The sequence below is a fragment of the Perissodus microlepis genome, chromosome 17 (genome assembly GCF_051167445.1).
Source record: "Perissodus microlepis isolate ML-2025 ecotype Zambia chromosome 17, ASM5116744v1, whole genome shotgun sequence".
In the NCBI taxonomy this organism is placed as follows: domain Eukaryota; kingdom Metazoa; phylum Chordata; class Actinopteri; order Cichliformes; family Cichlidae; genus Perissodus; species Perissodus microlepis.
In genome coordinates, this window is record NC_140477.1 from 17,452,601 (window position 1) to 17,480,241 (window position 27,641).

At 40.5% G+C, this 27,641-nt stretch overlaps 1 protein-coding gene and 1 long non-coding RNA gene across 6 annotated transcripts; one reads left to right on the forward strand and one right to left on the reverse strand.

Annotated features, from left to right (window-relative positions):
• Positions 1-554: 554 nt before the first annotated feature.
• tbc1d30 (TBC1 domain family, member 30) lies at positions 555-27,641 on the forward strand. 5 transcript variants are annotated; one of them, XM_084910177.1, is made up of 15 exons: positions 555-1,068; positions 5,879-6,043; positions 12,558-12,619; positions 13,159-13,224; positions 13,794-13,919; positions 15,169-15,354; positions 15,542-15,611; positions 16,420-16,518; positions 16,639-16,807; positions 18,213-18,318; positions 18,407-18,513; positions 18,986-19,125; positions 20,204-20,443; positions 21,476-21,565; positions 23,337-27,641. In XM_084910177.1, the coding sequence occupies exons 1-15, from the start codon at positions 555-557 to the stop codon at positions 24,608-24,610; spliced, it is 3,414 nt and encodes a 1,137-aa protein (XP_084766303.1). In that variant the 3' UTR covers positions 24,611-27,641. The 5 variants fall into 5 exon arrangements, with proteins under 5 accessions (XP_084766303.1, XP_084766304.1, XP_084766305.1 ...); XM_084910178.1 differs by lacking the exon at positions 21,476-21,565; XM_084910179.1 differs by lacking the exons at positions 555-1,068; positions 5,879-6,043 and adding an exon at positions 9,753-10,272.
• On the reverse strand, positions 918-9,739 carry LOC146369458 (uncharacterized). Its single transcript, XR_014797351.1, has 3 exons — positions 9,669-9,739; positions 9,444-9,533; positions 918-1,007 (listed from the first exon to the last, which is right to left on the reverse strand). It is a non-coding gene; the product is annotated as an uncharacterized LOC146369458 (long non-coding RNA).

Sequence of the window (27,641 nt, forward strand, 5' to 3'; positions counted from 1 at the left end):
GCTTCATATCTACTTCATTTTAGCCTTTATTTGTTTATTTAAAATAAATGTATCAATCCATATTGAAAAGTTGTTTTTTTAATCTTTATTTATACACATATTTAACGTTTAGAGGAGTCACATTACGAATTTCCGTGCAAACGTTAATGAATTGGTCCTCAAAGGTGAAAGCGGATTGGTCGAGATACTTTTGGGCTCATCTCTGATTGGCCAATGGAGCAGCTCCCGGCACCTGTCGCACCTGTCGCGCGACCTGAAGAAAGTTTGGCAGCAGTTGGAGAAGTTCAGCGTAGTGGGCTGGTCCATTGTGTAGTCCTGGAGAGGGGGAGCAGTGAATTCCAGTTCTGAATATTCAGGAAGGAAAGTAAAAGCCGCCAGACGAGTCTCCACCTTTCTGAGGTGAGGAATGGAGCGCTCCAGGAACTCTATCCTCTTCGAAACGCTCTAAGAAAACTTTGTAACTTAAGGCAAGTCAGGAAAATGACAGTTTACTGTTAAAACAGCTGCAGCAGGATAAGAGAGCTCATTCGTTTTGTTTTCTCTTAATAAAAACAATGGCGTCGAGGGTGAAAGTAAACGGGAATGAACTTTTAGAAGTTGACATATGTGACGGTGGCTTGCGCTCCGAGGAAGAGAGCGAGGTTTATGCCCACTCTGCTGCCTCCCTGCAGGACGATTTCTCCGGCTTTCAGCAGTGGACGAGCCCCACCGAGTCATCGAATGACACATCATCATGTCCGGGAGAGCAGGAGGTGCCCAGAGAGCGTGGACAGCCGCCTGGCACCTTTACTGCCACCCAAAGGACCAACGCGGCCGGTGACAGCGACTCTGAATCTGTGGGAGATGCAGTCAGAACTCCGAGGGCTTCCATAGTGGACTGTCTCCTGGTGGAGCTTTATGATACATACAGCGGAGGCAGCAGGAGGAATGCGGACAGCTGGGACAGCTCCACGGAGGCGTCCGGGTCCGATGCCTTCCTGGGCCGCAGTAACTCCGGGTCCAGCTTCCTGCAGGAGTTGCAGGAGAAGCACACCAGGAGGCACCAGATGAACTACCTGGCTCAGAAAGGTACAGACTGATCATTCAAACTCAACCACCGATTATCTCTTTTTCCTCCTCTATGAATGATGCTTACCACCTGTTTGTTTTATGGCTGATATTATGTGTTTTTGGTCTGTTTTATTCCTGCATTATTACACCAACAAGCAAGGAAACAAAGACATGTTCTTTAGCCCATTTATATAAAAAAGAAATCTTGCATGTTTTGAAGACTTTCACCACTTCATCGCACAATTTACTGTCAAATCTTATTCACAACAACAGGTGTCTAAATGTGCTTTATCTGGAATGGTAAAGGCCCTGCAATATTAGAGAGAACCCCAAACAACAGATGAGCCCCTATGAGCAAGCACTTGGCAACAGTGGGGAGGAAAAACTCCTTTGCCTCCAGTTTGACCTGGCTAATGCTCAGTCTCAGACACAGAAACGGATGCTAGTTTGAAATGACCATAGAGGTTGTATGAGGTAATAGAGAAAAGAAAACCGTACCGTGGAAATGCAAGGATCTTAAAATGGTATTGTATTCCTTAAAGGTGAAATGGACAAAGAAATTTGGATATTTCATGAAGGGTCATTCCATAAAAATCTTTCCCAAATATGGAAACATTCAGAATTAGCATTCTTTTATTATTATTATTATTTTATACAGTAACTGTTGTATTTTTAATTAAGTAGGGGGAGGTTTTACCTCCTTACTACGAATATTTTCACTTTTTCCTGGCTCAAATTGAGCTTTTGTGAGGTGAGTACGCATGCAGGTGCAACTAGTCCACATGTTGTTTAGACGGAGTGTGCATTTTACCTGACTGAACAGAAGTTGTGCATTTTTCTGTTATTTCATTTGGGCATTTGATCAGAATAGGGTATTTTAAACATGAGTACACTGAATCCCAAACACAATTGTGGTGGTTTTTGCTTTGAAGGAAGATCAAAAATGCTTCAGTGGGTGCCAGAATTTATTTGCAGAGATCACAAACCCTGTTGATTGGAGGCTTTTTATCTGTCTTTTAATTCACAGCTATAAATGATCTAGTTACTGTTTTCTTGCTCTCTAACTGAGACATTTAACAGAGCTTTTCTTTAAGCTTTTAGGTTTTCTTTGTTTATTTTTGTAAAAGCTTCATCCCAAATCTTCTATAATTCATTCCAGAAGTCTCTGTAATGAGGAAGGTGTGTGTGTGTTTTCCAAATCACAGATACATCTTGATATATAGCTGATTTGTCTGTAAGTGTAATCAGATACTGGAGTGAGCTGAGCAGGCTGGGTGTAATGTGGGTAAAGCTCAGTGTTCAGACTGTTACAATGACAGAGACAGAGTGCATTGACAGCTCATTTACTCGTGTCCTTCATTGTTGCCCCAGATTCCCACTTGGCATGTTACTGTGAGGTCCACGCTGCCATTGTTTCCTCTCGTTTAAAGGAATCCTTCAGTCAACACGGGCAGACCTGTGACTTCAGTGTTTGCACTCTGCACTGCTGAGGGTTGGTATGAGTTAGACAATGCTCAGGGCTGCCACTCAGGAAGAGGAAATACTCTTAAATAATACCTGAAATACCAGCCAAAATATGCAGACTCGCTTTGCTCCTGTGTTTGGTCAGGAACGGTCCGTGGAAAAGTTTAAATGTTACACTTTATTGATCGCTCCAGAGCAGCACAGTTTATTAGCTATGCTTAAGCACTCTCGTTTGTGTAAGGGATCGACATATCCAACTTTTCCCTGCTTTGATAACTTACAGATACCTTGGCTTCAGGTGCCATTATGCTGGGAAAATATTAGTGTTATTACACTTAAAAAGGCAGAAACTTGTGCTTTTAATTAAGTACATTTCCTTTAACCTAAATTGTGGTTCAGCTAAAAAAAACAAAGTAAAACTGTAAATGCAAACTTAACTGAACTTCTTACACGCTAATGCGAAAGGTATAATGAATATGGGTAAAATTAAACAAAAAATGAAAAAAGGATTTTTTTAATATTTTTTTTTGTTTTTGAAATGTAAAATTTAAATAACTACACAGCCCTGAATTCACGTATATGGTGATGGACACCACTGATCTGATACAAGTGTTAATTTCACAAGCATATAAATGGTTGGGAATCTTTTTTTTTTTATTTATTTTTTTATTACAAATAAGGCTTAATGTAAACATTGCTCTCCTAACTTTGAAAGAAAAAAGGCAGGGTGGGGATTAATTTATATCCTGGGATGTACAGTGCTGTGAAAACGTATTTGGCCCCTTCCTGATTACTATTTTTTTTTCTTTGTACACTCATATGTTTCAAACCATCCATCCATCCATCTTCTTCCGCTTATCCGGGGCCGGGTTGCGGGGGCAGCAGCCCAAGCAGAGAAGCCCAGACCTCCCTCTCCCCAGCCACCTCCTCTAGCTTATCCGGGGGAACACCAAGGCGTTCCCAGGCCAGCCGAGAGATATAATCTCTCCAGCGTGTCCTGGGTCTGCCCCGGGGCCTCCTCCCGGTGGGACATGCCCGGGAAACCTCACCCAGGAGACGCCCAGGGGGCATCCTTGTCAGATGCCTGAACCACCTCAGCTGGCTCCTTTCGATGTGGAGGAGCAGCGGCTCTACTCTGAGCCCCTCCCAAATGTCCGAGCTTCTCACCCTATCTCTAAGGGAGAGGCCAGTCACCCTTCGGAGGAAACCCATTTCCGCCGCCTGTATTCCCGATCTCGTTCTTTCGGTCACTACCCACAGCTCGTGACCTTAGGTGAGCGTAGGGGCGTAGATCGACCGGTAAATTGAGAGCTTCCCTTTTACACTCAGCTCTCTCTTCACCACAAAAGACCGGCACAGCGTCCGCATCACTGCTGCCGCTGCACCAATCCGTCTGTCGATTTCCCGCTCCCTTCTCCCTTCACTCGTGAACAAGACTCCGAGATACTTAAACTCCTCCACTTGGGGCAACGTCTCGTCCCTGACCCAGAATGGGCAAATTTAAACCATCATTCAAATTTTTATATTTTTCAAAGATAACCTGAGTATACACAGGTTTTCAAAGGTTAATTCAATTATTAAGGGGAAAAAGTTATCCACACCTACCTGAACTTGTGTGAAAATTGGCAGCAAGAACTGCAGTCAAGCATTTGTGATAACTGGTGATGAGTCTTTCACGTTGCTGTGGAGGAATTTTGGTCCACTCTTTTTTGCAGAATTGTTTTAATTCAGTTACACTGGAGGATTTTCCAGCGAGAACAGCCTGTTTAAGGTCATGCCAAAGCATCTCAATTTAACCAAATTCCTGGCTTTGACTAGGTTACTGCAAGACCTTAATTTTGCTTTTTGGACATGCCGGTTTGTTTCAGATCATTTCATTCTGTGTACCTACACAAGCTGACACAGTACAGTACTATGAATTCCCCTTAAAGAGATTAAAAAGAAAAGCTTCATCTTCGCCAGTGTTGTTGAACAGTTAGTTGGACATTTGAATACATGAAGGCCGTCAGTGTGTGTTTTACCACTCGCCATTCAAATCTGCAACACAGCAAAGCCTACTCTGGTTATCAGCGTGGTGATGTGGGGGCTATTTCAATGAAATCAGAGCATAGTTTCAGGAACAGGTATCAGGCTGAATGAAATGAGAAAAACCAAAAGTGTCATCAACGGTTGTGCCACTAAACTGCTGACTCTTTGCTGTTAGCAACCAGCGCACTACTGGTACAGCAAACACAGAACAGCATATAATTGAATCAAGTAGATGGACAGATTTTACTGATACCAGATCCACCATTTTGAGTCGGGATCTGACCAATAACTAAATATCAGATCCGTGTGTCCCTAATTGGCAACCAGTGACTGGCTACATTAGACTCTTACAGTTGTGAAAATTGATACAATGTCTGTGGATATATTATTTTTATTAGCTTTAATCCAAAGGTATTTGCAAAAATAATACACACAACAAAAAGCTAAATGCATAACATCCAAAGTTTGTGATTTGTCCATGTGGTTGTTAGCAGGATTAATTTTAAAAAAAAAAGTTATTGATGTGTTTGAATGGCTTGTCCGTCCATCCTTCGATCCTTAATAGATGTATATCACAATCAAGTAAGAACTACTTTTAACTGCTCTTGTATCTGTTTTCGATTGGCTCAGAAGAGACGATTACTAAAGTACATCCTCCAAGCTTTTCTGCTTGAAAGTTTGAATCTTTATTTTAAATATTTATTTAGTTAGTTGGACTCAATTGCAAAAAGAGCTCACAAAATTTCTTTCACTTTCAGTTATTCACAGTGCTGTATGAGGCCTTTTATTTTACACATGAGAAAAACAACCAAAAGTGTCCCCTGTTTTTCCTTAAATCTATTGCTGTGACAATCAGATTTTAAACGCCATGTTTCCATTAATGGGTGGAGGGTTTGTGTTTATGTGGCACTGCTGATCTGGTTTTCATTTCCTCCTTTGCCTGCAGCTTGGAAAACAGGCTAATGAGTGTGAGATTATGATTTATCAGAGGACTGCAGATATCACGGGTGTGTCAAAACTGTGCCACGGCTTTATTTGGAGTACATATTATTGTGGAAAATATGTGTTTGAAAAAGATGTAGGTTAAAGAAAGACACATGTTCCTAAAATGTGATCATCTGAAAAAGTTAGAGATCAATAGATGATGTAATTTTGGGCTGTTTCTGGCATTTAAAATGATAATAATAATAATAATAAATGTTGTAAGGGCAGCACAGGTCGAGCAGTGGTTAGCAATATTGCCTCACAATAAAAATGTGCTGAGTTCAATTCTACCATCAAGCCAGGGTTTTTTTGTGTGGAGTTTGTACCACCAATTTTCTGTGTTTGTTTTCAGCCCCAGAGGAGCTGCATTCAATCATCCAGGAGGTGAAATATCGTACGGGCCTTCAGTCGGCCAAGTTGATCCGCCAGCTGAAGAGACGGGACCGACTTTGCCACAAACTGCAGAAGAACTACGACATTATCACAGCGTTTCTTCAGGCCGTGTCACAAAAACGACGTAAGACTATACACTCATTGTTTTTATGTAATAGCAAACCAGGCAGGGTGACACAGGAGGTGTAACTGTGTGAAACAACAGGTGAAGGTCCTCTTAGCTGACTGCACTGAGCTGGGAAGGCCACAAAATCTGCACCATCCTTCAAGAAATTATATGAATATGAGTGGCTGAAAATGAACACAAATTATATTTATCATTATTCACATTCTTTCTCTCGAATAAATTATGAAAAGTCTCATGAGTTTATTTCATCTGAATTCAGGAGTGTGTATTAACACAGTGTACCTCTTAAAAAATCTACATGTTAACACTAATTCCATTATGGTGTGTTATTTAGTTATTGGTCATTATGGATTATGGTCCATTTCAGCTCCAGATGTTTGTTTGGACTCATCTAGGGTAGCTTTGTGTGATTCACAGGATTCATGTGATTCATGGTTTAAAATCATCTGTATTTATCTCATGCTGAATCTTGGTGTCTTTTGAAGGAGGCTATTTTAGTTGCTCTATTGTTAAGGTGTTCTTTGTTCTTATTGGCTGCCCATCGTAAGCACTAGGTTTGAACAGCAGGTAGGTAGAAGGTGAGATGACCATATTAAGGATGGCTTTTTCAATTCCATGCAAGCTGAGAATAGAAAAAAAGGAAACAAAATAATTATGGATGGGTGCCGAAAGGACCTAAAATATTTTTGTGACACATGTCCTAGTCCGATATCATAAATCATGAAAGAGAAATGAAGTATAATTTGGGTTTTTTGTGTGTATTTTTTTTTTTTAATTTATTTTAACAAAAATACATTTATACAGGTCTTGTAAGGGTGCTCAGGTGTCTCTCATGCACACCATTTTTTGTCTCCCTTGTCCTACTCGCCCATATTATATATTATGTTATATGTTATATTATGTGTTATGTTCAGAAAGTATCCTGCATTTTGTTTGGCTTTAGTGTAACGCTGTACATTAATTGAATTTCACATTTAGACTTTCAGAGCAACCCTTCGTTTGAATGTCAATTCCCTGTTTGTTTGTTTTTTAAATTTCATTTCACTGAAAAAATGAACAGAGGTCAAAGATTCACTTTTAAGAGGAAACTTTAGGTTTCCATGTTTTTGCCACCAATTTATGAATCATGAGAAGCCTGTCGCTCAAAAAAAGGAAAAAAAAAAAGAAATGGCACTTAATGGAGGCGTTCCTACAGAAACCTGAATAATTACCAGACAACACAGCAAATGAAATATGGTTACTAATTTCACTTTTTTCTGTCCTTTTCTGCAAATCAGATGCAGACACACATGAGAGCCATTTTGTTTTTTTTAAATGGTCACATGTCAGCCTTGTTTCTGTGGCCTTTTTGGGGTTTAGATGGTTGAGGTTGCTCGTCCTGTAGGACCTTTTCTTTGTAGTCAAACTCCCTGAAGTATCAAAATTACACTCTTAGTTTTTTATATTTTCAAGAAGCAGGTTGTGAATTAAGCAAATGGTAGATGCATGAAAATGAATATCCCGACTATACTGATTGTCTTTTACATCTTGGAAACAGTAAGTTTGACAGCAGAAATGACAGAGTGAAATAATTCACCCTGAAATTCTCAGAGTGAAAGTACAGAAAGGATTGTGTCTGCATGTCTCAGGGGTTCATTGGTCTTTGGAGGCGCAAATAAACTAGAACAACAACTTAAAACTGAGAAGTCCAAATCGTGGATGACATGATCCAAACCAGATTTGTCAAACAACAGGAGAAATGGAGTTTAAACCAAAACATGCCAATTTATGATCCAAAAAGAAGCCGAAACAACAAAAAAAGTAATGATAATAATCTTTAAAATGTATGAAAGTGGAGATGTCCAGTTAATTTAATTTAATTAGTGTAGGTGAGACCAAAACTGTTTTACCTTCTTATACCAGGCAATAAGCAGTTTTTAAATGCTGTAACAGCCTCATGTACGGAAGCCCGTTTCTGCAACTTAAAAAAAAAAAAAAAAAGTATCCATAACTCAAAATTTCGAGTTAGCTCTACCAATCAGTAATCTGTGGAATGTGCACTCAAAACCAAATCGCAACCAATTGACGCTTTCGAAAGTACGTTTGTTGATAGTAATGCCATGTGATTCAGCTAATAAAACAGGATTTCATCATGTTTGAAGCCACGCTGAAAATATCCAGCAATTTGGGCATCAATGACTGGCTGTAATACTGGTAGCTTAGCTGTAGCATTTGTAGCTGAGGGCTTCAGCTTCCAGGTAACAAGGAAATTATGTAATTCACGTAGATTACTGATTAGCAGCGCTAACTTGAAATTTCGAGTTACTTTTCTCAAAAGTTTGAGTTAATAAGTTGAAATTTCGAGTTATGGATACTTTTTTTTTTTTTTTTTTTTTTTTGTGGCAGAAACGGGCTTCCATACTCATGTGGCCACTACAGGAACTGTAGATTTTGGCCTTAACACTGATTAACTCCACTTATCAGACACCTAGAGGCAGGCCTGGCCAGAGAAGTGAAGATATCACTGAATAGCTATTATGCATTTACTGAGACTGTTCTTTTCCATCACTGTGCATCATATTGGCTCCCATCATGGTCTCTATAACAGAATATAAGCTTTCCAGTGCTGCTTTCCATTTACAGACTTTATGACCAGGCCAGTTGTACACTAGGTGGTCAGTTGCACAACACAGAACATTAATATGGTAATATGGCTCCTGTTGAACACTGCAAAGGCTGTGATTTGGCTGAATCGTTTTTGCTGGTGACATAGAAAATACTTTCTGTTTGAATTGTAGGATAAGTCAGTGTTTCCCAACCACTGTGCCGTGGCACATAGGTGTGCCATGGAAGATTATTTGGTTCCACCTGATTAGTAATCTAAGCGACAGGCGTGAGTAACGGGCAGAACAATTACCTTTTTTTCTACTAGAGGGCAGTACAACTACCTGCTCTAATCAAATGGATTGCCAACTGCCAGTAAAACAGAAGAAGACGCAGAAGAAATTACATAATAGTCATGCTGCGAGTGAGACAACGCAGCGCCAAATAGCAATGGATAAATATTTAAAAAGAAAAAGTAGTCAATCTGATCTGGTCCTGGAGAAAATTCCGACCGAGATGAAGGCCCTAGCATGAGTAATGAAAGCAAAAAGTACTGGGGGTATACTGGGGACAAACCGAGGCAATTCCGCTATGCCTGGTGCGTGTCAAAAGATCAATATCCTTTTTGTGACATGTTTTTTGTTTGGTGGTGTGCCGTGTGGTTTCATTCTTTTCACTGTGTACTTTAAAGTTTTGTGGAAGAAAAAAACTCTTGTGTATCTATGAGCTGCTACTTAAAGGAAGAGCCTTGCCTTTTTGGCACTTGACCTTAGCCCAGAAAGGGTTTTCCTGTAGGTATAGGAAAGGCATTTACTTGGTTGCAGGTCTTCTGTCTCTTCGTGTGAAGTGTTGTGCCCTGCTGTCAGATAAAGTCTGCCCGCTGCTGTCTGCTCATCTCAGTTCACTGTGAAAGGAAATGTGACTTCTTTGTTAGATGTAAGCAGCGAGATGACATTGTTGTATTAGGTGCGCTAGGATTTAGTGGGTTACAAAACTGAATCTCCGCTTCCCCTTTCCATGCGCTCTCCTCCACCATTACCTCATCCTTTTATCTTGCCCCACATGTCTCTCCATCCTACCGCATCCCTCCGTCCGTGCGCCTCCTCCCGGTGACGCCATACCGGAGGAGGATGAGGAGGCGTGCAGCATCAGCGGCGCTAAAGGAGCACAAACGGTTACTTTCGGCTATTTTTGACCTTTCTTATGTTTAATGCATCACTTGGAGCCTTTGAACATGGCGTGCTGGGTGATTTAGTACCGCACTCACTGATACCTCGGAGATAAGTTGTTTCCTCCGGAATAAATCAGAAGAACGAGACATCACCGGAAGAAGGCTGAAACATCAATTTAATCGATTGATATACAGGGGAGCGTTTGGAGGAGCGGCCAGAATGTCTTCTAGCCCTCCATCAAAGGAGTGCCTGTAAAAGCGGAACCAAACGATGAGGTAACTGAGCGCGTTTACAGCTCTGGTTCCGGGATGAGACAGGAACGGCTCCCCGCCGCCGGCAGAAGGCCGAGAACGGGCGTGAAGCAGCGGCAGCAAAGCTCGGGAGGGGTCGGTAACATCATCAGCAGCGTCCTGAAGAAGCGCAACGGGATATCCAGGAGTGCACCCCGGCTGCTGTGTACCTTAGAGCCAGGTGACCTTCGAGTATATGGGCTTATTTTAAACATCTGCAGGCAGAGCAGCGCTAAAAAAAAGGGATACGTGCCAAAATACTACGAAATGTTGGGCTGAAATATCTAATAATATTAATAAAGTCCACGCTGTTGTTGGAGATTTTGGGTCATGTGGGTGCAGCAATTTTTAAAAAAAATCATACTTTCCTTTACATATCGTAAGCCAAGAAAGATCACATTCAAGAAATGTATATGTTTCCAATTATGATTATCAAAATAATGGCACAGTAAGAGCGTACAGTTAAGCATTAATGTGGTATTACAAACATTTTAAGAATGGATCCTTTAGGACTGTTTAAAACAATAATTTGTGTGTTAGTCATTTTAAGAGATGATTAATCAGCATAGCTGAACAGTCATGAGTGACTTGGCTTATTTTCTGTGTATTTGCGGATGTCTTGATGCATCAGACATGTGGTTAGCAAATATGTGCAGGTGACATAAAACAAGCTATTTATTTCCAAAGAAATGGTATATATGGCATATGAGGTCATGGGAAAGTGTTGTGCAGACACCAGGTGCTAAAATGAATGGGCACACCTTTAGTGGCTGGGGTTGCTGTTGATTTGCATTCATAGTATTTACTTATAATGGGAGTAAAATATTTTTATATTTGTCAACCCCATGCACTGGGTTTGATTTCTGTCATTAAACATTATTATAATGTAATTCCTATAGTAAATGGCTGTAATATGTAAATATTACAGTACAGTTTACAGTAGTGAACTATAGCACATTGTAAATGAAAATACAGTAATGTGATGTAAGCGACAAAAGGTCATGGCTGGATACATATATTAAAATGTCAGGCATGAATGTGTCCCACTAAAACTGTTTGACCCACATTTAGTTTGAATCTTGTTAGTTTGGGAATCATTATGATACAGGCTGGAAAAAACTTTATAGCATAGCTCATTAAAGTAGAATTGACAATTTAAATGGAATAAGACAAAAACCTTAAAAATACTCGAGATCACTTAAATAGAAAAGGGGGTAACAGAATAAGTCGAAATCTAAACGAGACGCAGTGAAAGTAAGAATAAGTAGATTCCAGGTTTGAAATAAAACTGAGACGTTTCTCTGGCACATGTGCGGCAGTGTAAGAGATTGTTAAAACCGCTGCTGTATTTGGGTGGAGGTTCGTTACCTTTACCTTGATAATCGATCAAATTACAGACTTTCAGAATAAGATTTGAATCGTGGACTCTTTTATCCCATCATTCCACACTCTCCTTGTTTATGTTCGTGTTTACCGTGGTTATGTCACGTACACTGTGGAGAACTGGTTAAATTTGCCCTCTGAACTTTGCTGCTGCCGGCCTTAGCTGCAGTTCTGTATCCACACTGAATCGGCTGCGTTAGACTAATCTGTGACGGGGAAGTAGGAGGGTTTTCCGCGTTAATCCTCTCCCGAAGCCCCGAGAGGACACTGCAGAATAAAACGGCGCTCATCCATAATGGCGCACGACAAAACGGCAGAAGCGGACCGTTCAGGTTACAAGCCATTATTTCTTATGTTCGGAGTTTCATCGTAGAGAAAAACCACGCAGGTGTCCCGCGTGAGCGACACCAATCCTCCAGAGGCTGAGCTGGATGGGGACGGGAAGGCAAATGGCCGTAGTCGGAGCTGTTGGCGTTGAGCCGAGAGAACTGGCATGTCAGGACTTTACGGCTTCTTAACTTCAGATGAGAATTTCTCTTCCGGGTAGTCTTCTCGTGGGGCTGTATTATGCTGTAAAGGAGGTTTTAGACGACATTTAAGCAGTGAAATGGAGACTGAAACGCGGATTCAGCACTACCAGGAAGTGGAGAGCGACTCACAGCTCCAAAGCAAACCAAAAAAATATCACAGTCGGGAAATGAGATGTCCATTTTTCCTTTGGATACACGTGAAAATGTGTAAACTCCGCCATTTTGCCATTGGGTGTATCTGACTAAAACTAGCAGAAAGACTTCAGATCTTTAACATTAAACATTAAGCAGATTGTTTAGTGAAATGAGAAGTACACAAAGGTGTTCGGGGAAAAATGTTTCTCTGGAACGTTTTTATAAATGTGGGTTTTAAATTATGAAGATCAATAACTTGGGTTCATTAACTACCTTATGTTTTAAGTGTGCGATTTCCAGATAACATTTCTGTGCATGTGTACACATTTAAACAAAAACCAATTCTGTATCTGAAAAAGTCTGAACATCAAGTAGAAGGTGCCTCTAACCAGCTGTTTGTTTCTTTGTTTGTTTGTAGGGGTTGACACAAGGCTGAAGTTTACCATTGAACCATCTCTGGGAAAGAATGGATTTCAGCAGGTGAGGGGTGACGATACACTGCCCATATATTAAGTACACCTTCAGATTATTCTGCAGATACCCCTCCCCCCATATTAGCAATGCATAATTTAGACAAATAGACATGTTAAAATAAAAATGTCTACCATACTAATACTGAATATATATATTTTTCTTTTCAGTTCATCTTCATTATAAAAATAACTACACATCTTTAAGCACACTTGAACCAGTTAGACAACCAGTGACATTAATCATCATACTAAATATAAAGTTGGATGAACGTGATTGCACTGAATATAATCTATATGCTATTAAGCCAGTAACTCTATTCGATACCACAAATATCCTTCCTTGATACATCTTCTTTTTACCACTTTAAAGCTGTTGGTCTGAAATTATGTTTACATTCCACTACGTGCATGTTTAGACTCTATGTAGAAGATGGACATATGGATAGCTTTTTCCTTTTTCTTTAATAGAGTAAGCATATAAAAATTATAATTCTGGGTATTTTCATTGATAAACCAATTAAACTGAGTGCTTTTTCTTCCCCACAGTGGTACGATGCCCTCAAAGCTGTGGCAAGACTTCCAACTGGGATACCAAAGGAATGGAGGAACAGGGTATGTTGCTCTAACCACCCAAATATAAGCTTTGTAAGAACTTTGTCATACTCAGTGAGTAAAAAAGTAGAAACTCTCTCTGTTTGGGCACAAAATTGCTTCCATATAAAAAGGTGTTTTGATAAACAACGCATTACATATTTTTCCTCTCTAGTCGTGTTTTGAAGCCATCGGGGTGTTAAGCAAATAAAAGCGAGAGCCCAGCTGTGCTATTGCAAGAAACGTCTGTTCACTTTGTTGTCGTCAGCCTTCGGGCCAAGTTTTTACAGTCATAAGAGAGAAAGCGTGGAATGAAAGAACAGCGTGTAGAGGTACTTTATCTATGCTCCATTCATCTCACATCCCAGTTTTATCTTTTTTGATGCAAGTATGAAGAAATGGAAGCAATTACTTTCATTTTGTCAGAAAACGAAAAGCTTTTCTCTTGCGTGGATGTAAAACAATGGGAGTCACAGTGAACAGGGGCTCCTAATTGAAGTAAAAGTACCATTTAAATGTTGGCTGGATTTCTACAAAAACCACAGCACCGACTGACTCATTGTTTATTGGCTGCTGTTGTCATTATCCAGGTTTGGCTAACCTTAGCAGACCAGTACCTCCACAGTATCTCTATTGACTGGGAGAAGACTCTTCGTTTTGCCTTTAATGAACGCAGCAATCCAGATGATGACTCCCTTGGGATCCAGATCGTCAAGGTAACCAAATTGTATTTGCAGCATATAGCATAAAATACAGAACAGGCAGACCATTGAATACCTTTTGAAGTGTAATGTAGACATAGTTCAGGGTCACATGCAGGGGCATGGTACTACTCCACGGAGCACTCAAAGCACTTCAGTACTACATACAAACATTCATAAAGCTCTTTTATTCTAAACATTTTGGATCCTGTATCTTTAAAAGAAAGGTCCTGGCTTTGATAAATGAAATGCCAAAAACTGCAGTTCTGTAATTGGCCACTTGAGGCTGGCTCCTAGCATACATTTTACATAAAAGATGGATGCGGTCACTAGGATGTATATGGATGGAGACCCTGAAGCTACATCCGTCTTATACAGCCATTCTGTGGTGCAAAAAGCGTGTCACCCCTATATTGAAATGTCCAGGATAATCTACAACTTCAAATTAAACTTGTAACTGCAACTAGGCTGTCAAAGGCAAGAATTTTCATTATGTATTTAATCCATTTATCTGTTTAAATTATTAGTGTTGATGACATGTAATCCTAACACAAAACCCCTGAACCTGTGCTATGAGAATATCTGAATGTATGATGCGGTTTTGAAATGTTTCCTGACAATCACAGAAAAAAGCCTTAAAAACTTAAAAAGTTGTGATTGACACGAATTTAAAAATTTAATTTATTCCTGTAAAGTTTGTTTTTTTTCTGTAAAACTAAGGGCTAGGCTTAGTCCTTATGTCAGCGATGACGTAGACCTCAGAAAATTAAAGGTAAATTATTCCTCCAGACTGGGTGTGAATGTCATCAAACTAGCATTTAGTCCACTCAGTTCAGTCTGTGTTTGAAACTTTAGTACTACGCTGGATTCAAGACCTATAATTATTAACATTCCATCTTTCCCTTGACCATTTTTTCCTCAACCTGTTGAGCTATGATGAGCTGTTTTTGTGAGTGCATACATCCGTGATGGCTGTTTATGTGCATTCAACAGTTTATTCGAGCTACCAATAAAATATAATGTGTTTCTTGGAAGGTGTACCTGCTTAGATGCTGTTTGCTGATGACTTGTGCATCAGAACACAGGATGACTCTGTCAGCTGAGTCGTTGCAGATCTTTGCTGTTTCTCACTGACTCATTGATTCAACAGAGGAACGGCTGTTTCCGTAAACAGGGCAAAGTCTAGTCATCATTTATCCTGTTTAATGTTAATGCACGTCCTTGTAATAAAATAATCCAAGCTGTTGTTCCTTTTCGTCCACAGGATCTACACAGGACAGGCTGCAGCTCTTATTGTGGCCAGGAAGGGGAACAAGACAGGGTGGTGCTGAAGAGGGTGCTTCTGGCATACGCCCGCTGGAATAAAACTGTGGGTTACTGCCAAGGATTCAATGTACTGGCTGCTCTTATACTGGAGGTTACAGAAGGCAATGAAAGTGATGCACTGAAGGTATACACCAAAATCTAACCATGTAATCAAACTCAGGTCATTGAGTTTAGTCTGCTTACATGTGCTGGTGGATTTTAAAATAAAACATTTTTAAGTAGCTTAATTTGCTTTGAATGATGATAACCGTGCTTAAACCATGTTTTTTATTTATTTTCTGTTCTTTTTTTCCCCACTCATCCATATCCAGGTGATGATCTATCTTATCGATAAAGTGCTGCCTGACAGTTATTTTGCCAACAACTTGCGAGCGTTATCAGGTAAACAGCCTATAACAGTACACTTAAGATTATACTGGCTGCCATAATATCTAATTTTCACACTTATGTGTTAAAAAGATGCTAATGACAATATCGTCGTGCCAAATGTAAAAATGTGAAAGTGGACACCAAACTGCAGGAACTCCATCAGGGCAGATACAGAGTGCTTAACAGAGCAGCAGCAATTAGAGATGCAGGAGATTATCTGTCTGCATTTTAGAGTCATGACTGTTTTGGGTTTTTTTTTTTTTTTACTCCCTTGGGTACATTTATCTGATTTGGAGATGAAATAATCTCCATAAACGCATTCCTGTATGTTGTAGTCCACACGTAGGCCTGGAGTAGTGACGTCTCAGCTTCAGTCGTATATTGTATTTCCTGAAATGTAATTGGCTATCATCCATCCATCCCTCCCTCCCTCCACCCTCTTATCCAGGGCCAGGCCCCAGGGGTTGGCTATTGTATGATTGAAATTAAGGTTGTTTCATAATTTTTTTTAAATTTGTAAACAGGGAAAAAAGAGAAGCTTAATCTGAATTTCTTTCATCCACTAACACTTGAAGCCCTACAAAAACTGGCCGACGCCCCCAGAGTCTAAGTCAGCAGATGGGTCCTACCTGGATGTGAAAACACTAGTGATTTAATGGACTTAACAGAATAAATTTTATATCAAATTGGGTTTATTTTTCCAGTGAAAAATGAAAATAGTTATGTAAATTTAAAAACTGGGGATCTAATCTGAGGATTAATGAATACCATTAACTTTTCATCACGCTGGATTTCTTACTCTGTTGTCTCCTCCTGTCAGTGGACATGGCGGTATTCAGAGACCTGCTGCGTCTAAAGCTGCCGAGGCTTTCCCAGCACCTCCACCACCTTCAGAAAGCAGCCAACCGAGAGGCTGGAGGTACAGTTGCTACATGGGATATTTGGTCACAAAGTCTGTAAACTATTTAGATGTTCATCCTACAGAGAGGCTAAGAACTTTTTCATGTATGTTTAGTATCTGTTTGCCTCTCTGCTGCAGGCAGCTACGAGCCTCCGCTGACCAACGTCTTCACTATGCAGTGGTTTCTGACCATGTTTGCCACCTGCCTGCCGGCACCCACCGTGCTGAAGATCTGGGACTCTGTTTTCTTTGAGGGGTCAGAGGTGCTGTTTCGAGTTGGTCTCGCCATCTGGGAGAGACTGGGAGAGTAAGTGAACCTACCTGCAGTCACACCTGGTGTAGAGAACACACCCAAACACGTATGTTTTGTTAATTCTGCTGCAGATGTTACGTCAGGTGTGGCTTGGCTGTTTGGTTGCAGTGTTACTCATGCATGCACATTATGAACAGAGGTGGGGCATAGCTTACGTGTAACTAAAAAGTGATTGGCTGCTGGAGTAGATTTTATATCAAGATTTTTTTTAGCCCTTTAGGATAGGGGAAAACTGGACATTTCACATCATCCATTCATGCATCTGGGTCAGTAGCTCTCCCTAGCCACTACCTCCAGCTCTTCTGGTGGGACACTGAGGCATTCCTAAGCCAGCTGAGAGAAGTCCAGGTTCTCCCCAGGATCTTCTCCCATTTGGAAATTTTCAAAACACCTCACCTAGAGGAATTCCAGTCAGAAGCCTGAACCACAGACCTCAGCTTACTTCTTTTGGTGTGTAGAGAGTAGAGGCTTCGGGCCCCTCCCAACTGACTGAGGTCCTTACACTATCAAGCCCAGATATCCTATTGAAGCTTGGTAATGAACTAATCATTTCATTCAGGTGTGTTTACCCAGGGTAATATCTAAAACCTGCAGGACACCAGCCCTCGAGGCCTGGAGTTCGACACCCCTGCTTTAGAGGAAGCAAATTTCTGCTGCTTATTAATAGCAAGGGCAATTAAATTCTCTTGCAAGCACTGAATATTATAATATAAAATATAAACTCAAATATTAAAAAAAAAAAACTGGGTGGAGGTATGTAGCCCAAAGCTACATACCCCCTTGAGCACCATGCATCTCAAGAAAATATCACAAAATAATCAAGATATTCTTCTGTGTCCAGGACTGCAGTTCATGCATGGTGCTCAGGGAGTTATGTAGCTTTGCGCTACATACCTCCACCCAATTTTTTTTTTCAGTGTTTGCAAGAGAATTTAATTTCCCTTGGTATTAAAAATCCACTGAAAGCGAATATCACCCTTGCTATTCTATTTTATTAATAATAATTACCCCGGAAATGCATCCTGTGGGGTTTCAGCTGCTGGAGCTGATTGCATCCAAACAGGATGTGAGTCCACATATCAGATGGAAAGTGGTTTTGATGGTTTTGAGTCCCTCAAAATGCCTTCAAGTCTATTGTTTTGCAGAAGCTTCACAGAGCAGATGAAGAGGGCAGGACGTCAGACATGGGAACAGCACAGTTAATCTGGTTAATTTTCAAAATAAAAGGCAACCATTTGCAAAAGCGTGTTTAAAGTGATAAAATATTCTGCTAACACTGTTGATAAATTCTGACATAAATAAAAATCGCTTATCAACTTTTTACGTGCATCCCACATCTCTGATGGTTTAAATCAAATTATAAACCCATCCTTGGTTCTCTCACTTCCTCTTTCTTCAGGAGGATAGAGTACTGTCAGACAGCAGATGAGTTTTACAGCACCATGGGTTGTCTCACTCAAGAGATGTTGGAGCACAACCTCATCGATCCTACAGAGCTCATGCAGGTAGTGAGCAAACTTCACACACACTACTTTAATGCTGTACATGTTGTGATCATGGCTTCCTCACCTGTCTCCTTTCTGTGTCTGTCAGGAGGTTTACTCCATGGCGGTGTTTCCCTTCCCTCAGCTAGCCGAGCTAAGAGAGAAATACACCTACAACATCACTCCGTTCCCTACCTCAGTGAAATCCAATGGAAGGTTTGTTCTAAACTCAGAAAATCAATAGTGCTGTTAAAAAAACAAACAAACAAAAAAAAACACAACTCAATATTTTTCCACTTTACTACTCTTAAAGACATTTTTATGTTCTCTGTGGCCGCTAGTGATGACCTGGAGGTGTGACCATGGGACAGATGCTTGTATTATACTGATGGTCACTACTTTCAGAAGGAAAATAGCGCGGTATAGGAAGCAGTAAAGCCTCTTTGTAATCACCAACTATAATTTTAATACAGAATTAACTCATTGTAAATTAAAGCAGTGCAACTCTGCTCACTGACACTAATGTTCAACATTAACAGTAAAATGTTGGTCGTCAGCAAATGTTCAGAAAACCAAAACATTCAGTCCAAAAGTGTGTTTACACTCTTTTTTTCTGTCTGTCTGAGATCTCGCCTCTTGTACAGATAAATATGTGTATTTTGTGGTGGTGGTGATGGTTTTCTTGCAGTGGTGGTCTGGGCAGCTGGGAGAGCGATGATGACGCCGACATGGACGATGAAGATTCTGTGGTGACTGCGCTCGGCTGTCTGGGTCCCCTGGGTGGCCTACTGGCCCCCGAGCTGCAGAGATACCAGAAACATCTCAAAGGTCAGCGCACACACACACGGGATTTAAATGGTGACCCTCAGTGTGGGTACAGTCAGGAGCCAAGCAGTTCCAGATGGACTGCTGCCCCAAATCCTCGTGTCCTGCCCTTAATATGACTCTAAGTACTGACAGACTCTGATCTGTTTCCTCCAGACAAATCCCCACTTCCTGCTTCTTCAAGGACTCGTACAAGCATGAAAAAGCTGAAACCAGCCAGGGGGCTTTAGTTAAAAACATTGGTTAAGATCTGTAAAAGCTGTTTTCTAAACCTGAGCTGAACTTTTAACCTCATAAGAAGATCTCAGTACAACTGTCTTGACCTACTTCAAAAGGGAAACTCTGCTCATTATATTTGGAAGCAATGTGAAGGAAAAGAACATCAATCAATCGCCTGCACAGGGGCTCTGAGACAGCAGAGTAATTACAGTGAACAAACTGAGCTGCTTGTCTTTGACGGGGATTTTTCGTTGCGTCCTGCTGGAAGAGCTGAGATGGAAAATAATTTCCAACTTTCAGTGAAGCTGAAGAGAAAACAAACAATAATTCACTCAACAAAATGCACTTTATGTCATCTTCAAAGGCTGCTTGTCTAAAAGCGCCATGATTGTGATGCCATCAGAGGCAAAGAAAACAGGAAAGAGTGACTCAGCCTGCTGGGCTTACTTTGAAAGTCTTTGAAACTTGTAACTTCTAGTCTCCAAAACACTATCAGACAATGCAGCATGTTGTGTACATTTAAGTGAATGCTCCAGATGTTATCATCTATCGATAGCATCAAGCAGCTTTTTTTTTTTTCTCTTGCTTGTACTAAATCTGATGTTTCTAGTGCACAGCTGATTTTGATTTAAAGCCAAACTGGGCAAGTAAATAAGTATGAAAAGGAGCTTAAGAAGAGCCAAAAAGGCACGCTGGATTTCGTCTGTTTTGTATATTCTGCTTAAATTGCTCCATCTGCCTTTTTGACCCACCAGCTAATTTGACTCTAATCACTTTATTTCATGTTCAGTCATAAAATAGATCCAAACAAGTGGAAATAATAAAGCATGTGTTCTGGTTTTACATGTATTCTTGCATTCAGACCAGCGAGGCGAGCAGGGAAGCATCGCAGAGCTGAGCCCCGGAGCAGTGGGAGGAGGAGGAGGAGGGGCTGGTAGTGGAGGATCAGGAGGAGGAGGAGGTGCAAGGGCAGAGCATCAAGCAGCCATTAACGGCATGATGATGGAGAGAATGAGCACCGACATCTACGCCCTGAAGAAGCAATACGCACGCATCAAACGACGGCAGCAGCAACAGGCTATGCAACTCTACATCCGCACAGGTGAGTGAGAAATGAGTAACAGCATTCACACAGCAGGTTTACCAAGATGATGAATGTCTTTGAGCTTTTGTATTGCTCAAAGACACTCATATAAAAAAAAGCGTTTCATTATGTTCATTATTTATTTTTTCAGGATGTTTTTACATTTTTTTCTTCAGTGCATAAATCTTTTGTGTGTTTCTGCTGTCGAGACACACCAGAACATTTCTTAAAGGGGACCTATTATACGTTTCCTATTGTCTGTTACAATTGTGCATGCTTGTATCAAACATGACCAAAGTTTCAAGTAATGATGTCAGCAAGTACAAGTAATACCTGTGAAATGCTAGCTCAGGCTTCAGTTAAGCAGTTTTAGACAGTTTGTTTTTCTACTCCTTAGTCTTTATGATGTCATATTTAGGGGATATCCCTAAATATGGTCATTTTAGGGATATAGCTCAGCTTTTCCCACAGATTCATGTAGTATTTGTCATTATAAGGAGGCAAGAGAGAATACACATATATCAAAGGAAGCACACACCCAAGCATTAGAATATAAAAGAGTAATTAAAAACCATATGTATATTCCTCCAAAGATCAATTGTCACTAGCCGAGGTCTGTTTGACCGTGGGATGAGAGACTTGACACGACTAAATGACATCGATGACTGAAATGAACTTCAACAGCAACCTCACTAGACCGTGAAAATCTAGAGCAGGGATTTCAAACTAATTTTACATCATGGGCAAGACCAGTGAAACGCCTCGTTTTATCAGTGCAAAGACATTTAACTAGTCAGAAGAAGGCTGCCTTAAAAGGGAGAGGAGCTAAATTAGCTTCTTTCAGACAGGATGGTAAGATAGATGAGGCTAATTTTTAAATATTAATCATGCAAAGCTACTCTAGTAGACTTAAAAGATAAATGTGGAGCTGAAAATGAGACTAATGGGTCCCCTTTAATAAATAAAATGCCAGTGAAATGGTACACATGGATGAGAATAAGGAAACCAAAAAGCCAGCTGTTGATGATGATTATGACGTGTGACTCACAGGACCTGGACCTGTAGCGCCCACAAGTCCAGGGGTTCTTCAGGGGGCTTCCAGCAAACAGAGTGGCAGCACTACTGAGCAGCACACTGACGGTACTTGTGTCAACAGCCATTCTGAAATTGGGTGTTCTGGGGATTATTTGAGCAATCTTTGGTGTTTGACTTTTTAGAAATAGTCTTTATTGGAATCAACAGATTTTTACCACAGACACAACTAATACAAGTAGAGAGCTAAATTCTTCTGGGGAAATCTTGCAAGACCACTATACTAGCGGTGTATATCTATAAAAATGATTGATTTTGACAAAATTCTGGTTTTCGTTGGCTCGGTTTTGCAGATGGATGATGCTCTCAAAATGCTGTGCAGTGCACACATGTGTCTGCAGTGCTAAGAAAGCTTTTATTTTTAAATTTGACAGTTGTTGTCTGGTATTTTGAGAGCCTTTTGGAAACGGGTGTCACACTCTACTTTTATATAACTGATATTGGATCAAAAATAAGTGTGGAAAATGAACTACTGTAGCTACAACAACTGGTGATGGTTTTGCTCTGGTTACAGGTGACATACACAATCAACCACCTATATATGTATTCTGAATGTTTATTTGGAGGCACCTGTCACTGCTATGTATAAATAATATCCTTTACATGCATAAATAATATTTGTATACATTTAACTGCTCTTAAATATTTTAATTCTTATATGAAGTGTACAGTATACATTATCAAAACGCTCTGTAGTGACAGATGTTTCCAGTTACACTTGATTTGGTCAATGATTCACATTCTTTGCCTGCATGTTGGAGGATTTCTCTGTTTTGGGTAATCGTGACACTAACCTTGATGAGCAGCTGCAGCTCCTTCCATGTCGTATTCACACATGATTTATAAGGCTTGTGCAAAAGTATTACAGTCACATTTGGTGTTTTCCCTCTGCAGCTGTAAACATTTGTGCATAACACGCTGTGTAAATCACTTTAATCTGTTTTTAAAAAGTCCTGCTTGTACTGTAACATGGTTTATTTACATTGGGGATGGGCCTTAACACTGTACATATTATGTAATATGAGAAAAATAATTTTCACTCTAGTCCACAGCTTCTCTGAATCTCATTATTGCATAAACCAAAAGCTCCGAATGCCCCTAGTGTTTGATATCTTATACTGCTGCTTGGAATAGCTAAGTGTTTAAAAAATGTTTAAAAAATTATTAAAATAGAAAACATGCAGTTATATACACTTTTTAAAACATCAAGCTTTACTTGACGGTTTCTGTGTCAAATAATTATAAAAAATTAAAGTAAAAGTTGTTAAAATTGAGTTAAGGTTTAGTTATCTAGAGGAAATAAAAACAAAGAATGGTTTAATTGGGTCTAAATAAGCTAATAAGACTTAACAGTAGATTTTTTTGAGCTAACAGGAGCTGTCTTAACCTAACAGGAGAGAAAACTAGATATCTAGAAGAGCTAGCAGAAGCTAACTAAAGCTAACATGGCTAATGGAAAACTAAAAAGGGTTGAGTGGGGTTGACAGGGGCTAATGGTAGCTGACAGGGGCTAATGGTAGCTAATTGGAACAAATGTGAGCAGAAAATAGGTAAAAGAAGCTAGCAGAACTTATCTGAACCTAATAGTATTCAATATTAGTAATGGCAACAAATGAAAGCCAAAAAGAGCAACCGTACCTAGATGTCTAACAGTAGGTACCTGAAGCTAAAAGCGTATGTTTAAAGGGCAAAGTATGTCAAAATGTCTCATGGAATTCTGTCATTTTTATGCCTTCTTGGTAAGCTCAGAGAGCATCTGTTGTAAGCTTGTTTTAATACATTTTGTTTTATTCTCTCTGAACTGTCACCTCCCCTCCAGACAAGTGTCCTGCCACCCGTGTCCTGGCCTCACAGCTCAACCCTTCCAGCTCAGTGATAAACCATCTCCTCCTGGGCCGAAAACCACGTGGAGGTGCTCGAGGCTACAGACCCACTTCTGCTACAACGTCCATTTTACCAGGGGCCCGACCTAGTTCTCTGTTCCAGAGTCCGGTTCCTTCGGGTTCCCCAGCCAGGCAGCGCTGTAGCTCCCTGGCCTCAAATAGCACTGGATCTCCAGGAAGCTCCAGAGGAGGTGGAGGATCACCTTGGCGCGCTCATGTTCGGCAACATCGGAGGAATATAGCTAGGGCTAGAGCTCAGCTGGGATTTGGAGATTCAGAGGACAGGGAAGATGAAGAGGAGAAGGAAAAAAGAGAATCAGCAAAGTTGGAGGTTGAGGAGCAGGAGGAGAAACAGAGTGAGGAAAATAAACGGGATGATGAGCAGAAAGAGGCGAGCGACTCTTTTATACCTCTGTCTCCTGACTCCTCTGGTACGGGGTCAGCATGTGAAGAGGCTTTACAGAGTTCAGATGAGACTAAAGGAGCAGAAGTTGCAGATGTGGTAGTGCAGCTGGACTCCCTGACTCTAGAGAGTGAATCAAATCAAAGTTCTCCCAACGACCAAAACCCAGATACAGTACCCAAATTACCAGAGTTTAAGCCTGCACCCCAAGTCCCTCTCCTCCCTCCACCGCCATCCTCCATCAGACATAAAGAGTCTGACTCATCAGAAAGACACGCTGGCTCTGTCAGATGCTTTTCTCCTCCTACTACTCCACCACCTCACCACTCCTCCAACTCCTGCATCTCTTCTTCATCACCTTCCACACCAAGCACACCCCACTCTCCAACAGCTCCTCCTTCTCTTGATCAATCTTCCTCAGATTCTCCTACACTAACCTCCACTCCAAAACCCAACTCCACCTCCTCCTTACCACCTTCTTCATCAGCTAATTGCTTATCTGCGCTCTCTCCTCCTGCCTCCTCCACCTTTTACAAAACCTCCTCCCCCTCTACCCCCTCCCTCTCCTCTATCTCCTCATCTTCTAGATCCCAAGTCTCCTCTTCCCCGTCAACCCCGGGGCTCTCCTCCATTCCTAAACAGCAAGTCTTCTCCCCGTTCCCTTGTGTGAAGCAGCCCAGGAAGTCTGTCGCAGCCAGAAACCTGGGCCTCTACGGTCCCACCTCCAGAACTCCCACCGTCCACTTCCCTCAGCTCAGCCGCAACCTCAACCGCAGTAGTGCAGCCGGACTGACGGGCAGGCGATGAAAAGTCCTGACTGAACCATGTTGCCTCCTGCATATTAGGGAAAACACTTAATAATAACCGACAGTATAAGGTCTAAAAGATTGAAGCTCAGCTGTAGTTTAAGAAGTAACTAAGTGTTAACTTTGTTTGTTTGGGGGGGGGGGATTCCCACTGCATTAGTACATTTGAGGAGCTTGGGACAGCATCCAGACCCTCACTGTGGCCTATGCAGGTTATTCTTGACCATAATGGATTTAAAAAAAAAACAACAACAAAAAAGATTTCCATGGGTGGAGGCTCCATCTGTTAAGTGTATACACATCTCTTCAGTAGCAGCTTGTTCTCCTGGACTGAAACGTGAAGATGCTGTGGTCAGATTCTTCCCTCTGGACTTCCTTGGACCATATTTACCAATACAGTGGAGTATCTTTTCCTATGAGTTTGCACAATAGCCATCCAGTTGTTTCTATGCCAAGTATTTAAAAATAATAAGTACACACGAAACATGACATACCTAAGAATTTCTGTAATGGAGAAATGAAAAGAACTGCCTAATGATGTCCTGAAGCACTTAACATTTTTGTTGTAATGTTAAAATCTGTGCATGTGTTTGTTTGTTTCTACCAGTCATCAAGAGTGAATGAAGATCAGGGGCATTTTTTCTTAGTTTGTTTTGAAGGCTGTGTAAATGAAATTAATCTAAATATAAAAAGCATTTGTTCTGAAACTGGTTACTGGAATTGATGGGCTCTTGTTTTACAGTAGTTCCAAATGTGATGATTTATAAGGCAAAGGCAGAAACACTTACTGTGTCAGCACTTTGAATACTTGTACTGACAAAATTCAACCACAGGAATGCTTCTCACTGGGCTTTTACTGCAATGCAGCTGCCTAAATAAATGAGGATTCCAGCATGAGAAGCCACAGTACAGTTCTTATGATGTATGCTTATGATGTATGCTTATGATCTTTGAGAATTTTGAAGTTCTAATTCAGTTCAAGTCTCAGAAATCAACCCGATAAGTTGATACAAGTCAGACTTATACAAATAATCCAGACAGCATTTACTGCAGTGTGACAATCATTACACCGCTTAATAATGCTGCATCTGAAAGAGAAAAGGTTCTGATAGCTTATTTGTAATTTAGTCAAAACTTATAAAATATCCTCAGTTTTTGTGAAATTGGTTTATCTTGTGAAATGATTCTGGTTCCTTTCACGTATTTATGCACATATTATTCATTTTATGACAAAACTGCCAAATTCACAGACGTGTACTGCACTTCACTTGACATAAAGACATCCAGTTGTTCTGAATCTCTTATCTTGGATTTTCTGAGGAATATTTTTCATTGAGGCTTTCACAAGACTTATTCAAAGTTCAGAAGTGCATATATCTATTAAGTGCTTGAATTTGTTACCCCCTGCCTGATTTATTGGCTGAGTTTTATTGTGGCTTAGATTGGAAACATTGGGAGACGGGCGTGTTTGTCAGCCTGAATGCATTTTAGATGCTGCTGCTTGTATCCTGAGGTATTATTAGTTCAGCTGATGCCTTCAGAAACACTGCATTATCCAGCTAATAGCCTGTAACAGCACCATCTATAAAACTCAGATGCCCCAATTGTCTCATTAATTCAGGAAAACAGGAAATTCTGTATGCTTGCAGTCAGGTGAATGTTGTGTGCTTCTGTTTTTCATGCATTATCCAAGTTGGCCCAGAGGAGCCCACTTTTTCTTTCATGGCGCAACTTTAAAAATAAACTTTTGCTTTTGTGATTTTAAATAAATAGCTTGCTATGCTTAGCTAACATTTAATTTAGCTAAGCATACGCATTTAATTTCAAATGTAACAAAAAGAACAAAAAGTGAGCTGGTTACGAATGTAGGACAAACAGCTGCACTATGATGTAATATGTGGAGAAGGATTCATCATTAAATGTGATACGGTTAGCTCAGTCTAAAGCTGAGCTGCAGAAGAGCTGGCTTTAGAGCTTTAGGTTTCTCTCATTTTCTTATTTTTAAATCTTCATTGATGGAAGTTGTACGTTGCACAGAAGGACAGATGAGAAAAAAACAGTTAAAGCAAGCTGTTTTTAGCATTCCCACTCCATCCGCCCTGCCTGCAGTCTCTTCTTCATTTCTATTGTGCACAATCTCTTGGTTTGGGTGGTTGATACTAGGAATTTAAACTCATCTGCCTTCACTGTCTTTACTCCTTGCAGCTTCATCATTCCACCTCTCATTCACACACATGTATTCTGTCTCACTTATGTTCCTCTTTATTCCAGCGCATACCTCCACCTCTTCAGCCTCTTTTACAGCTGTTCTCTACTCTCAATAAAGATCAGTCTTGTCTGCAATCATCATAGACCATGCATACTCTTGCCTGAACTCATCTGTCAACCCGTCCATTACTGTTGGAAGCAAAAAGGGCCTATCTTGAACGTCTCTGTCACTTCTGCCAACAACGTTCCCATATCTTCATCACTTTTATAGCCCCTCACTTCCTCCTTACCAATCCTCTTCCTTCATCTATCTTCTTCTTTAATTTTCTTCAGTAATCAGCTCCTTAAAGTACTTCTTCCAACTTAACACACTGTTAATTCATTTAGTATGTTTCTGTCTCTATCCTCATCCTAACCTGCTGCACATCCTTTCTAGTGAGATCTCTCCATGATCATTTTTTTTTAATCTCATTTAAAACTTCATTTGAGTTTATTTTCTCATTTAAGTGTAAGGGGAAAAGCATTTGGCACAGCTGCTGTATCTGGTTTCCACGGTCACATTTTAAAATCATGAGTCTTTGCTGTAGTATCATGAAAACATCTGTCATTTCTGCATAGCATGTCATTTTCCCCCTGATTCTCTTGCCAACAAAAACACTGTTTGGTTTCATGTGACGCAGCAGCTGTGTGTCGTATGTTGTGTATGATGTGTTAAAGGGATATGTTACCACGTACTGTACACCAAACTATCCTCAGTTACTGTAAAGAGTTTTGATGTACTGTAATTTCCACACTCCAAATAAAGAAGTACTGCGAGAACAAGA